This window comes from Rhinolophus sinicus, chromosome 4 (assembly GCF_057876585.1).
Source record: "Rhinolophus sinicus isolate RSI-liver-muscle chromosome 4, RSI-T2T, whole genome shotgun sequence".
In the NCBI taxonomy this organism is placed as follows: Eukaryota; Metazoa; Chordata; class Mammalia; order Chiroptera; family Rhinolophidae; genus Rhinolophus; species Rhinolophus sinicus.
The window spans coordinates 42316164-42329621 of NC_142504.1; the positions used below are offsets into that span (position 1 = coordinate 42316164).

The 13458-nt window shown below is 30.4% G+C and overlaps 1 protein-coding gene across 7 annotated transcripts in view; it reads left to right on the forward strand.

The window, feature by feature from the left end:
* CACNA2D1 (calcium voltage-gated channel auxiliary subunit alpha2delta 1) overlaps positions 1-13458 on the forward strand; it is a 462827-nt gene that overhangs the window by 424591 nt on the left and 24778 nt on the right. For all 7 annotated transcript variants that reach the window (XM_019746896.3, XM_019746894.3, XM_019746897.3 and 4 more), the window contains 10 exons: positions 1532-1629; positions 4589-4676; positions 5731-5793; positions 6477-6580; positions 7453-7539; positions 8981-9048; positions 9467-9505; positions 11028-11099; positions 12019-12171; positions 12255-12307. In XM_019746896.3, the coding sequence (XP_019602455.1) occupies positions 1532-1629; positions 4589-4676; positions 5731-5793; positions 6477-6580; positions 7453-7539; positions 8981-9048; positions 9467-9505; positions 11028-11099; positions 12019-12171; positions 12255-12307 (825 nt within the window). The remainder of the gene's footprint in view (positions 1-1531; positions 1630-4588; positions 4677-5730; positions 5794-6476; positions 6581-7452; positions 7540-8980; positions 9049-9466; positions 9506-11027; positions 11100-12018; positions 12172-12254; positions 12308-13458) is intronic.

Genomic DNA, 13458 nt, shown 5'->3' on the forward strand with positions numbered 1-13458 from the left:
TTATATTTATGCTGAATTTCCAAAACACTTAGGACAGCAGTTCTTAAGGTATGGGTCTGAGAACCCTGTGGGTTCCACAGGTCCTTTCAGAGAATCCACAAAGTCAAAGCTGTTTTCCTAAGAATGTCAGATGACATTTGTCTGTTTTGTCATATTGTCATTTGCACTGACAATATAAAAACAATGGTGATCTGATACCTTAACAGGAATCAAGGCAGTGGCACTAAATGCCATTTTAATCTTGATTGCCAGGCACTGGCATTGAGGAAAAAGCCAGTTGCACTTAAAATATCCTTGATTAAAGCAGTAAAAATTATTCATTTTATTTAAACTTTAATAAACTTTTTAATACTCTGTGAGATGAAAATGCAAGTTCTATGGTATATCTGAGTAACTTAGGTGTCTTAAAGAAAAATACTATTCTGACTGACTTGAGAGCTGAAATAGGTTGAAAAATAATTCTATTTTAAAATATGATTTGGGTATTTGGAAAACATTTTCTCAAAAATCAAATGAAACTTTTACTTTGAAGAAAACAACTGAGTATTTGTTGCCAATGTCAAAATCTGAATTTATAAACAAAAATTAGAATTTTGAGAAAGTTGTATCTATTACTGTGATCATAACAGCTTGCCAGTAGTTGACTTATCTGTTGAGATCAGTAATGATAGTAATAAATGTGAATTTTCAATATTGTATGACGAAATGTGTCATCATTTGGAAGATTTACATAATTCATATTTTCCAGATAGCCAATTAATGATGTTACAAAGTCATAGATAGATAAAAGACTCATTTAAAGTGTAAGGCAGTACATTGAATTTTAAAGTAACGGTACGGTACAAAAGTTCATTGACATGGTTTCGAATTCCATATTATAAGCAACTATCAAGAAATTACAAATAATCAACTTTTGATATGTTATACAAAAAAGAATAAATACAGTTATCTGAAGACTATTAAATAATCCTGCACTTCTAACTACATATCTATATGAGAATGTATATTTTTCATATGCCAAAACAAAATATTGCAGTTGATTGAATGCAGAGGTACACTTGTCTTTTATTAAGTCAGGAATTAAAGAGATTTGCAGATAGTTAAATTAATGTCACTTTTTCTACTAGGTTATTTTTTTTGAAAATACAGTAATTTCTTATAAAACGTTAACACATAATGGGTGTTTGATATTTAGTAAATAAATACATTTTTTAAAAATTTCTCAATTTCTATATGAAAACTGCAAACCTACAATATATAGTGATAATAATATAATAAGAATAACAAAAGCTAACATGGTCACCTATAGTCCAGGGGTCAAGTGCTTAATATATATCATCTATAATACCACTTATTGTCATTGTTTCATAGAAATGAGAAAATGGAGGTAACAAGCGGTTCAATGGCTTACAAAGTCATATAGCTAGTAAAAACAAAAAAACAGTATTTCCACTTTCATTTTCTATGATTACTATGTCCATTTTTTAATATTTTGACTTTAATACCCAATATCTTAAAATGTTTTTTTCAGAGATTACTGCAATGATCTTAAAATATCAGATAATAACACCGAATTTCTTTTAAATTTCAATGAGTTTATTGATAGAAAAACTCCAAACAATCCATCATGTAAGTATACATTAATTTGCAATAATTGTACCACTCTGGTTATATCCAAAGTAGTCAATTCTTGGTTCAGATTAGTTTGTTGTTATTATGATATATTTATATACTTTATGAATTTTTTTACAGTAAAATGTAACAATTTGGCCCTTTATATATTAAAGAAATTTTATTTCATTAAGTAAAATCAAAGTTTCAAAATCAAGTAATACTCTCAAGTGTTTAAATGTAAATAGGTTGTACTTATCTTTGCTCTTTTCAAATTTAAGAAACTTAATTTTGAATGATTTTTTGAAGGTTTTTCATTGCATTCTTCTTACTATATGAAGGAAAACAAGCACAAAACACTTTTTTTATTGATTTATATGTATATATCCTCCACTTTATATAAGGAATTTTAATATGAACAGAACGAAAAATATATAAATGAAGATATATCACTTAATGGGTTTTCTTTCTGATATTCTATCTTGATCACAGTTAACTTTGTACATTAAAAAATATGATTCTATAATTTCCCATTTAATGATGTAAATCAATTTGGAATTAAATAAATTTTAGTAGTTTTTAAACATTTGTCTTTCAGAGAAATTTGAAAATCATTCATACTAAGAAACTTCACAAAGATTTATGCATTCTTGACTCTTAAAGCATTTAAAAATCTTAATCATTTTCTTTCTAAAAATATCCTCTGCAAGTACTATCAAGGAAAAATTCAATGGAAATAGGAAATACCAGGAAAATCAGCTCTATGGCAAAAATTACTTTAGTGAATATAACTTGGGGAAAAAAAGTATATATAACTGACATTTTTGTTCTTCCCTACTCTTCCTCCCTTTTTCCTTTTCCTCCTCTTCTCTCATTTTTTCTTTTTAAAAATAATTTCCCTTTCTATCAGAAGGGTTAAAAAAAAGCACTTCCTCATTTATAAAAAGTGAAAATTCATTCTTAATGCCATCTCTCAAGTTTAAATTTATCTTATTAGCACCACTAATAATAATTAGCTACTCTAAAAAACTGTTTTGGGTAGATGAAGGCTACATTTATCATGCCTGAATGAATATACATGATTCCAAAACTTTCTACTCTGTAAGCTCCATCTGAGCGAGCCAGAGCCTTTTTAATGTTACTTCACATTATTGTTTATTTCCTATGAATAAGTAATAAGCATTCCCAAGAGAGAACTGAAATATTAATATTATTGATTTTTTCTTTAATTGGATGCCTCTAGGTCCTAAGAAAGTATGACTATGTTTGAACAAAATACTTTCAGAATAATAGTATTAATATCTATACTGTTGTCTGTTCTTCAATCTCTTCCTTCATTTCACTTCACCTTTTATCTGCCTCCCCTCTAATCCAATAGGAAATGTTTGATGTGATTGTATAACCATGTGAAGAGTTGAAATTTTATTGGATTTTTAATTTAAAAAGGAACCAATAGCTATAAAATAATTTATATTTTCTGGTGATTATGTATTACAGACTTTTCTCAATCATGGTTTACTTCATTACCAAATAATATGTAAAACTAACTCTAAAAGTAAATGTCAGTGATTGAAATCTAACTGTGATCTAAATTGTTTCTTTTCAAAGGGATGCAATCAAATTTAATTTGCTTTATAAAAATACTTAATCCATCAGCAAAATTAGAATTCTCACCTAATATTAAGTTAATTTATTAACCTACCTAAATGTCTATATTACAGAGTAGTTGTCTATCTTAGATTCCCTTTTATTTTTGAACTAATGTGAAAATGAGATTTTGTGTGTGTGTGTGTGTGTGTGTGTGTGTAGCGGTAAAGATTAATACTAATAATCTGTTTATATATTGTATGTAATCAGCTGCAAGGGACCTATTTCAAGACACATTTTAAACTTACAGTATAATGAAAATATGAACAAAATTATGAAATTACTTACAGTATTGGTTTATATTACAAAGCAGAATAATGGTCTCATTTTTTTGTTTGTTTGTTTTACCGAAAAGGATTTGAGACAATTAAATTATAGCACTCACTTTACAAATGGACTGTTTTTTAAAGTGATGGCAGTTTCTAAAATAATGTAATAAAAAAGATGGTTCCTAAAATGAATTGAAATTAAATCTCAAATATGGATTAAGTTAACCCTTAATCCTGGGTGAAAGATACATTAAATTAAATTAATTAAAACCAACTGTTTCCAGCCTATCCTACTCCCACCTCTTGTAGTAATAAGATAATAAATAAGACTATATATTTCTTACCTGAATAAAATGAAATTGTATCATAAATGTGAAGTTTGAGAGAGTACTTTCAGGTTATGCAGAGCTTCATGGGTGTAGAGCAGAGGAGCCAAGAGAAAAGGATGAAGGCAAAAAATGTATAAGAAAACAAAAACTTTAATTATTGTGTATTAATTTGATCTTTGTTTCTCATCATTTATTTTCTCCATTGCCTTTGAACTTGAGCTGAGAAGCTCTTTCACCAGTACCAGTAGATTTCAAAAGCCACTATTGGAATAGGGCTGGTCTGTGATAACTTATTATGTTCCTTGGCCAAAACAAACAAAAAAACGACATGTATTATGTAGTTTTGTATTTATTTATAAAATTGTCCATGAAATTATGATGTTTTGGAATCACCACACTAACCTACAAAAAAAAAAAAAAAAAGAAAGAGGAATTCCGTTTCCTCATTGTTTCTTGGTTTGCTAATTTCATATCTTTTTGATAAAGTTTACAAAATAATTTACCTCATTTCTAATTGGCTTGGTTCCAACTACTAATTCTGTCCATATCCTGAAAAATCTGAGGCAAGATGAACAATATAAAAAACAGGCAGAAAAGTAAGAGTATATGCTTTTAAATTCATAGAAATAATATTCATTCTAAATTGCTTTAAGAAATAGATAATATATTTGTCTCATTATCCTAATTAAAAAATATGTGGGTGTAATTGAAGCTATCCATTTTCTGTGTTAGGTAACACGGATTTGATTAATCGAGTCTTACTGGATGCAGGCTTTACAAATGAACTTGTCCAAAATTATTGGAGTAAGCAGAAAAACATGTAAGTATTTGTTCTAATAATAAAAAGTATATATAGTCCCCATTTCAGATTAGCATCTTTCTGTGAATTAGTTCTCAAATTTAAAGTTCATTATTTTAATAACAATTTCTCGAAAAAATCATTTTGCAATTGTTGACGATTATATTTGCAGTTGTGGGTGTGTGTCAGGACTAACATCTGCCATTACTCAACTTTACATGTAAGAAATACACTGCACTGTGAATAACCAAATTAATAGGCATGTTTGTGTGTGTTTCAGCATTTGTGGTGAAATAGGGTTTCCAGCGAATGTTCATTTGGCTTTCTAATAGCATTATCATACACACAATCAAGAAATTGAGAGATCTGATTATGGTTCTTATTTACAGCATCTTCTCCATCCTATTTCCAATCAATCACCAAATGCTAAATATTTCTAATGTTTTCCTCTCCTCTTCCTACAATAGGTTCTAATTACCCATTTCCAAGAAATCACTGCAACTGATTTTTCTGCCTTTAGTGCTTCCCATTCCTCTACCTACAGCCCCTAGTCTGTTCTCCATACAACTCATATTTGCCAGTCTTACTTTTAAAATGCAGTTGTAATTTCAGGCTAAAGGTGACACACTCCAGCACAGATTTCAAGATCATTTATAAGCTGACCATTCTTAACAATCTTGTACTCAAAACTTTATTTCCTATTGTTTCTCACCTTGTTCCTTATGCTTTTATTACACCAAATACAATCACTCTTCACTAGTTTTCCCTCACACATACTCTTCACGCTACATGTGATGTCTTCCCGCTTTTTCTGTCATCCTTCTTAACTCCCATTCCATCTTCAAAAGTCAGCTGTATTATCATTTCCTTTGAGATGTCTTCCTTAAGCATCCTCCCTTTAAGTATTTATTTATTTGATGTTTTAACTATTCAAACATAGTTTGCATCTACTGATATGTTTACTTTCTATATTTTAGGAACTTGTTTTATTTATCTTTGTATCACCAACTCCTAAATTGATACTTTACAAAGAATAAGTTGAATAAAATATTTCCTTCTCTGTCTTCTGTTTCAGCAAGGGAGTGAAAGCACGGTTTGTTGTGACTGATGGAGGAATTACCAGAGTTTATCCCAAAGAGTAAGTTCAAATCACATTTATAAAAATAAGTGCATTACAAAGACGACTCCAGGGATCCACACATTGCTGTATAAGGAAGGCATTCTTCAGAGAAACTAATCATTATTTGTAGATTTAATTGGAGTCATTGTTTAAAGTACTTACATTATTAAAATATTCCATTCCTTTAAAAAATGCTGTTATATGATTCTTCAATGATGTACTTGTGTATCATATCCATGACAAAATCTAAGATATTTTAAAAGAGATTTTCTCTTTGTGGATACAAGCTAACCTAGTTAAATGAACATCATCGTTATAGCCTATTGGCTATACGGGTATAGCACTTCATCGTTTTCTGTGTTCTTCAGTGGATCTTACCTCTGTTTATCTTCAGCATAATCCATAAAGTGGGTTGGGCAGGCTTCCTAATTAATATCAATTAACCTATTAACTGACTTGTACAGAATCACCTGGTTGCAAATGACACAGTAGAGCCAGGAGTCAGCTTTTCTGACCCTAATATAATTCTATGCTGATATATTGCTTAGCAATGAGTATCATTTACCCCATCAATTACCACTAACTTCCTCACACATACCTGAGATGTAGACATATCTGTAAATTTCAGTTTTGTCCACAAAGGGAAAAGTAAATTATCAGGTAGCTTAAAGAATAAAAATTATGAGTTATTTCCTCCTTAGGGCTGGAGAAAACTGGCAAGAAAACCCAGAAACATACGAGGACAGCTTCTATAAAAGGAGTCTCGATAATGATAACTATGTTTTCACTGCTCCCTACTTCAACAGTAAGTATTACTTTGGAATTCATCCTTCTCAATTTCTTTTTTAATAAATTATTGCTACTACTTGCTTCCCCAGAAACAATATATTGCAAGTTAAATGCTCAGAATAGTCATTATTAAGCATATACTATACGCATGGCATTGGAAAGACATGAGCTTCTGTTTATTTAAGGAGATAAAATGAATACACAGGAAATAGTCATCCAGTAACATAGAGACAGCATATCTACAGGCATGCACAATGTGTAGAAACACATCTAGATAATCCCTCATTTCACAAACTGCAGATATATTCAAGAATGTTTAATGAATTTTTAAAAATGTAATTAGTTTAAGCAGTTTGCTAAATTTATTATTTATAGAAAGTAATAATAGCCGATATTTTAAAATATTTTATTGTGTTCATTCCCCAAAACTTTCTAATTTAATCCCTCAACCTCTTTAGGGGTAAGTATTATTTATCCTCATTTTTACAAATGGGGAAATTGAAGTTCAGAAAATTTCAGAGTTTTGTCAAGGGACATGTGTCTTCTAAAATGCAAAGGTGGTTTGGGGAATCTAAAATCAATCTTTCCACTTCACTCCAGCAATATTTTAGCAAATGTCATGGAGCAGAGATTTGGTTGCATCCATTATATCGTAGAAGTAGATGTAGACAAGCTGAATAATTCACACCCCAAAGTCAATGAATACAAACTGGTTCATGGACCTTCCAATTAGCCTGGTGTATAGAGGAAGAAGAAAAAAGAAGAGACTATATACCACATACCTATGCTAGAATAATTAAGCAAAACACCATTTACCTGTATCTATTAAAATAAATTAATATTATTTGATTTATCTAAATAGGCCTGTTTTCATTTTTTTTTTTTTAGAAAGCGGACCTGGTGCTTATGAATCAGGCATTATGGTAAGCAAAGCTGTAGAAATATATATCCAAGGGAAACTTCTTAAACCTGCAGGTAAGCATATATATTGTTTACATAGATACAACCAAAATTAAATGTGATCTAATATTTATATTAAAAATGGACAGTGCTTATCAGGAAGGCCATCAAAAAGCTTCAACTAAATCATAATCAAAAATAGGTGAAATAAAATAATATCCAATTACTTCTCTATGATTGGTGATAAAATTGATACTACATAGAGTTCAGGAATTTTCAAAACAATGTGTATGTTTATACACTGTTAACACAAATTTATGGAATCAATTTAATGCCATATATCAAAATTCTACATGTTGGATTGATCCAGAAATCCCACTCTAGAGGTCTAACCTAAAGACACTTTCAAATACACAAAAGGATATACAGCCAAGCTTGTAGCTATTTGCAATAATGTAAACATGAAAAGTTTCCGTCATTGGAGGAAAAGATAAATGATGACATATCTATACTATGTGTCTATTAAAAAGACTTAAGTAGAGATATATTTTTTAACTCCCAATAAAAGAGATAGAAAAAATGACTTTTTTGTTAAAATAAAACAAATCAAACAAAAAACCAAAATGATCTGTAAAATTGTGCATCAATGGGAATTGGAAGCAGGCTGGAATGAGTGCATACAATAAAGTAACAATTGTTTTGTTGTTGTTGTACGGTTCAGTATTGTTTGAATTTTTCAAAGAGCGTATATTTCAATTCAGATTGAGAAGGTAGATAAATTACCTTCCTGCTCCTGGAGCAGTTTCATCCCTCAATGGTTCAGATACATAGATTCGGTCCATCACTTACTAACTCATTCACCCCTCACTCATTCACTCAGTTGCTTTTATTCACTTAGCTATTCTCTCAGTCTCTCATTCGTTCTCCCACTTTCCCACCCACTCATCTTCTCATCTACCCACTCTTCAATAAACATTTCTTAAGTACCGATTCATGCATTGGTGAGGTTAGGGAAGCCTCTTAAACCATTCTGCTTGAACGATGCCATATTTACGAAGCTATTCCTAATACTATCACTGTGTTTTTGGTAACTATCTAGATTAGTTAATTGTCCAGGTTGTGGCAAATAAATAAACTTGTGTTGTGACTATAAATGAAGTTTATGTAAAGGTTAAGAGCCATTAGCATTACTTCTTAATGAAAACTCCAAGAACTATATCTCTGTAATAAACATTATATTAAACCCAAATTTAATGCTTTTGTACAAATTACCTAATTTACCTTACCTAGCAAATATTTATTTCAGCTAACTGAAATCGCAGGCTTTTAAATTAATTTGAATCAACTTTTCAATGTACAGCTTAAATTAAATAGATTTTATTTTTCTCTTTTATCTCAAGAAACTTGTACCTTTACCTACTCAGGAATTTTCAAATGTGAGAGAAAAAATAGATATGTAAGAATCATAGCTACATTTTTTAATGTTTTGTCAATTTTTCTTTACATAATTTTCCAGTTGTTGGAATAAAAATTGATGTAAATTCCTGGATAGAGAATTTCACCAAAACATCAATCAGGGATCCGGTAAGATAATTAAGAAAACTTCTTATGCTATATTTAATAATCTCAAATAAGAAATCTTAAAAAGTAAAAATAAAGTTCTTATATGGAGGAAAAATAAATTTTCAGTACAACTACATTGAAACAGAATTATGGATTCCTATTTTTCAGAGATTTTTTTTTGTTTAATCAATTAACATGTAATAAAAAGAAAAATATTTCAATGCTATAATTTGAAATGCTAATTTAGCTATCTATTAATTGATGTCTAATTTTTCAAGGTAAACCTATTATCTTTTTATTATGGAATAGACTTATTTAGTCTTATTTTTATACTAGATTAATTATTCTAAGATTTCTAGTTGTAATATGGTAATAGTATGATATAATTAAAATCCAAATTTAAAAAAACCTGAGGTGACAATTGCATTTTGTCTTCCAGTGTGCTGGTCCAGTTTGTGACTGCAAAAGAAACAGTGATGTAAGAAAACTCTTTAGTGAAAATTTTTAATTTTTATTTATTTTTATTTTTATTACTCTTGGTAAGACTTTAATGATAAAAAAAGATGCAGGAAATTTTAATTGAAAGCTAAAAATATTAATCAATGGAGTTGCGAACTAATTCATAGATAAGAATATGAATTATATGCTTTTAATTCCTAACCTTAAATGCTTCTATTTTTTTTAAATAATTCTATATTATGGGAAGGTATAAAAAGAGCCATACAAATATGAACTGTATTTTCATTAATCTCAATTATGTTAGATTATTCTATACACATTTATCTTTACCTGTGTTCCTGGATGGAATTTTCTAACTAAAGTGTCCTTGTTGGTTCAGTCTTCCCTTATCTTTTGCACGTTCTCCGAATTTGTTCAACACTGTATTTTCAGTGATGAGAAAAATTTTTAACTAAACCTAAGAATTATATAATTTATTATAAAGTTCCATTAACATGGACTGGATTTTACATTTCCTTCTATTTTACTTCCGTTTGAGAAATTGAAAAAGCAAAGTGGACTTTCTTTGTTCAAACGTTAAAGATGTTTTAAGAATGATACTAGATGAGTTATTCCAAGAATGAATAAAGAAAAATGAATTCCACTGTTTTCTTCTGGGCCTCTTGTGTGTGTGTGTGTGTGTGTGTGTGTGTGTGTGTGTGTGTGTATGTGTGTGTATTTCCAAGGGAAGCAGAGGGCTCATATCACCTTGTCATTTCTAGTTCTGCAAAATTTTAAGCCAATAATTTTAATTATTTTTGTAGTTTATCCATTTTACATAGTCTTTATATGCATATGCCCCCAACTCTGAAAACAACATTTTAAATTGTGAATTATACAATAAAAATTATTAAATTAATTCATGAATTTAAGCTGGGTGGGAATTTATTCTGTATTTCAGGATGAATGATTTTTTTTCTCAGTTATGTCATGGACATTCCTTGTTTTGCTTTTTCTTTTAAATCTCAAATTATGCAACCAAATAGTTTTAATATAAAATAGTGTAAGTATCCTCAGGCTGCCGGTTTTTATTTTGTTTTGTTTTGTTTAAGACTGAAGTACGTTGACGAAAATTTACTTTTAAAAATATCTTTGTCAAAATCTTAAGTTTCTGTTTAAAATAATAAAATATTTATACATTATTAAATATGTCAATCTATCCAACTTACTGAATCATTTAGATGACTTTGGAGTGGCAAAAAGATTAATTCTGATTTTTTTCTTATGATTTCCTCAGACTGAGTTGGCCGTTTTAACTATATAGATGGTAGTGGAATACCAAGCTCTGTGGATTTGACAGGAATCTATGCATGTCCTTAATTTATTTCATCAGAATCTCTTGAACGTATATATATATATATATACACGTTCAAGAGAAGATATAGTCATTCATTTTTTTTCTCCTATTTTTGTTGTTATAATCATCTCATATAATAGAGTAAGGATAATACAACCACCTAACCTTTCTAAAAATGTGTTAATAGTTATTTTTATTTTGATAGGTCATGGACTGTGTGATTCTAGATGATGGTGGGTTCCTTTTGATGGCAAATCATGATGATTATACTAACCAGGTACGTACCCCAAATGGGAAGAATTAGGGTTTCCAAAGTTTGTTTTCCTGATCAGCATCACAAAACTCCTTCCCACCATTATAGAAACCTCTGAGCTGTATTTCTGTCATAAATTTAAAGTGCTTAATAAAGTAAAATCATTAAGAAATTCATCCTAAATCTAGTTTTTCTTATGTTTGTTAGTTGAGTTTACTTTCTGGTACTCTCAGTTACTGTTAAAACATACAGCTAAGGATCTTAACTTGACATGAACTTTTTTGTTTTTGATCTCCTGTAAATTTAGAAAATATCCATATCTTCAACATTTATCAGTTGATAATGTCTAATTTAATATGTGGCTAGTTGGAAACAACTGAAGTTTCTAATCCCAAATTTGCAAATTGGCAGCACATAGGCTTTGGTTCACATAGAATTCGTTGCCAGCTAATTTCATTTCTGATTCTACATTTCTGGCTTGTCTTTGAAAACAAAGAAAAAGAAAATATTGCTCAACACCAAAAGTATCTTGTTCCTAGCCGACAATGTTTATGGGCGGGAGTTCAGGGTCGCCCCTGTAGATGGGACTCACTCCCTTTCATCACAGTCCCTACAAGTTCATATCTTGTTTTTAGTACCACCCATTTCTCTCATTTATGATACTTCTCCCCAGGAGGCATTTGATTGTGACCTTAATGCTTAGTAAACAGTGTCCATTCCTTCCACAAATTTCACACAGAGCATCTGAGTAATGAGAACAGCTAAGCTCATTTGAGTTCTTTCCGAGTGTCATATACTGATTTATTACTTAGTTTTGTTTTAAAGCTCCTGAGTAGCTGCAGTACACAGCTTCTTTGTATTATGTCTTTTCATTGTGCTGGTTCAGGTGTTAATATCTGACTTTAATTTGAAACTATATTTTACTGTATTTTATCTATACCAGATTGGAAGATTTTTTGGAGAGATTGATCCCAGTTTGATGAGACACCTGGTTAATATATCGGTGTATGCTTTTAACAAATCTTATGATTATCAGTCAGTGTGTGAGCCCGGAGCTGCACCAAAACAAGGAGCAGGGCATCGCTCGGCATATGTGGTCAGTAGCACCCCATCAGCCCTCCTTCTCCCAGGGATACTCAGTGTACATTAATGAAATGACGTTTTAATTATATTTTATAGCCATCAATAACAGACATATTACACATTGGCTGGTGGGCCACTGCAGCTGCCTGGTAAGTCAAAATTGTATTTTTGTTGGTAATGAGAGAAAGGTATTGGGAAATAGTAAAGAATTGGATGAAAATACAGATTTTGCAACATGTAAATAATTATTATCAAAGTTACTTTTTTTCATTTCCTGTAGCACACATTGGTAATATTTATAAATAGTTCTTCCTAAATAATCACTGGAAAATGTTACAATTATTCAGTTTTTTTAATATGAAAACAACGTTATGCTCATGCAAACAAACTTCAGCCGATTCAGAGCCTTCTTTTTTCCTACGGACCTGTTGAAAGTCTTTTCATTTGTGTTTTTTCATTATAATATACACAATTCCTTAAATATTAGGTGTATTGATCTATACTATGTATTGCCTTCAATATCTAAGTTAGATGTCTTCATTAATCAATGCTTTGATGTGACATGATGACTCGTCTTTCTACCTCTTTACTATTCATACAAAGGCTGGCATCGCTTTAGAGGCATCATATTGCTGAAATGGATCTAATTCTTTGTTTTTATTGATTCTGTCCTCCTACCTCTTTCACCCACACACCTATACCCTTCCACCTATGAAAATAAGACATTTAAACTGCCTATTGAGACACTGGAAAGTCTGGAAGATCAAATTTGTCATTGTTTGGTTCTCGTCAATCAAGTAACTAATCTTCCTGTTGTGTCTGGGATCCATTCTCTCCTCCCTCTCTTACCTCCTTCCTACTTATCTTTCTTATGATCAATGCCCTACTGTATTGTCCAAGCTTTCTTCCATGTAGGTTAATCTCTAACATCCATTTGATGTTGAGGCTTTCCCAGCTAAAACTAATGATTATAACGTCACAAAGATTTTAGATTAAAAATCCTGTATTTTCTGAAAAAAATAAATTGTGCTATTGGTGCTTTGTGTCATGACTGATATTTATATATCAATCTACACTGGTTTTCTACATCTCGTAGTGACCTGAAATACTTGATTGCCTTTATGTTATTTTCTGTCCAGAGTATGTCCTTCCTCCCTTCCCACCACCTGCCTTTTTTTTTAAATTAAACTCAGTTCCAGATGATTCTACACTAATATTTGGCTTGCTTGTCATTTATTATAAAACTGGAATGTATCATGTTCCCTATATATAATATGTATATTTTATTTATTGAATGTTA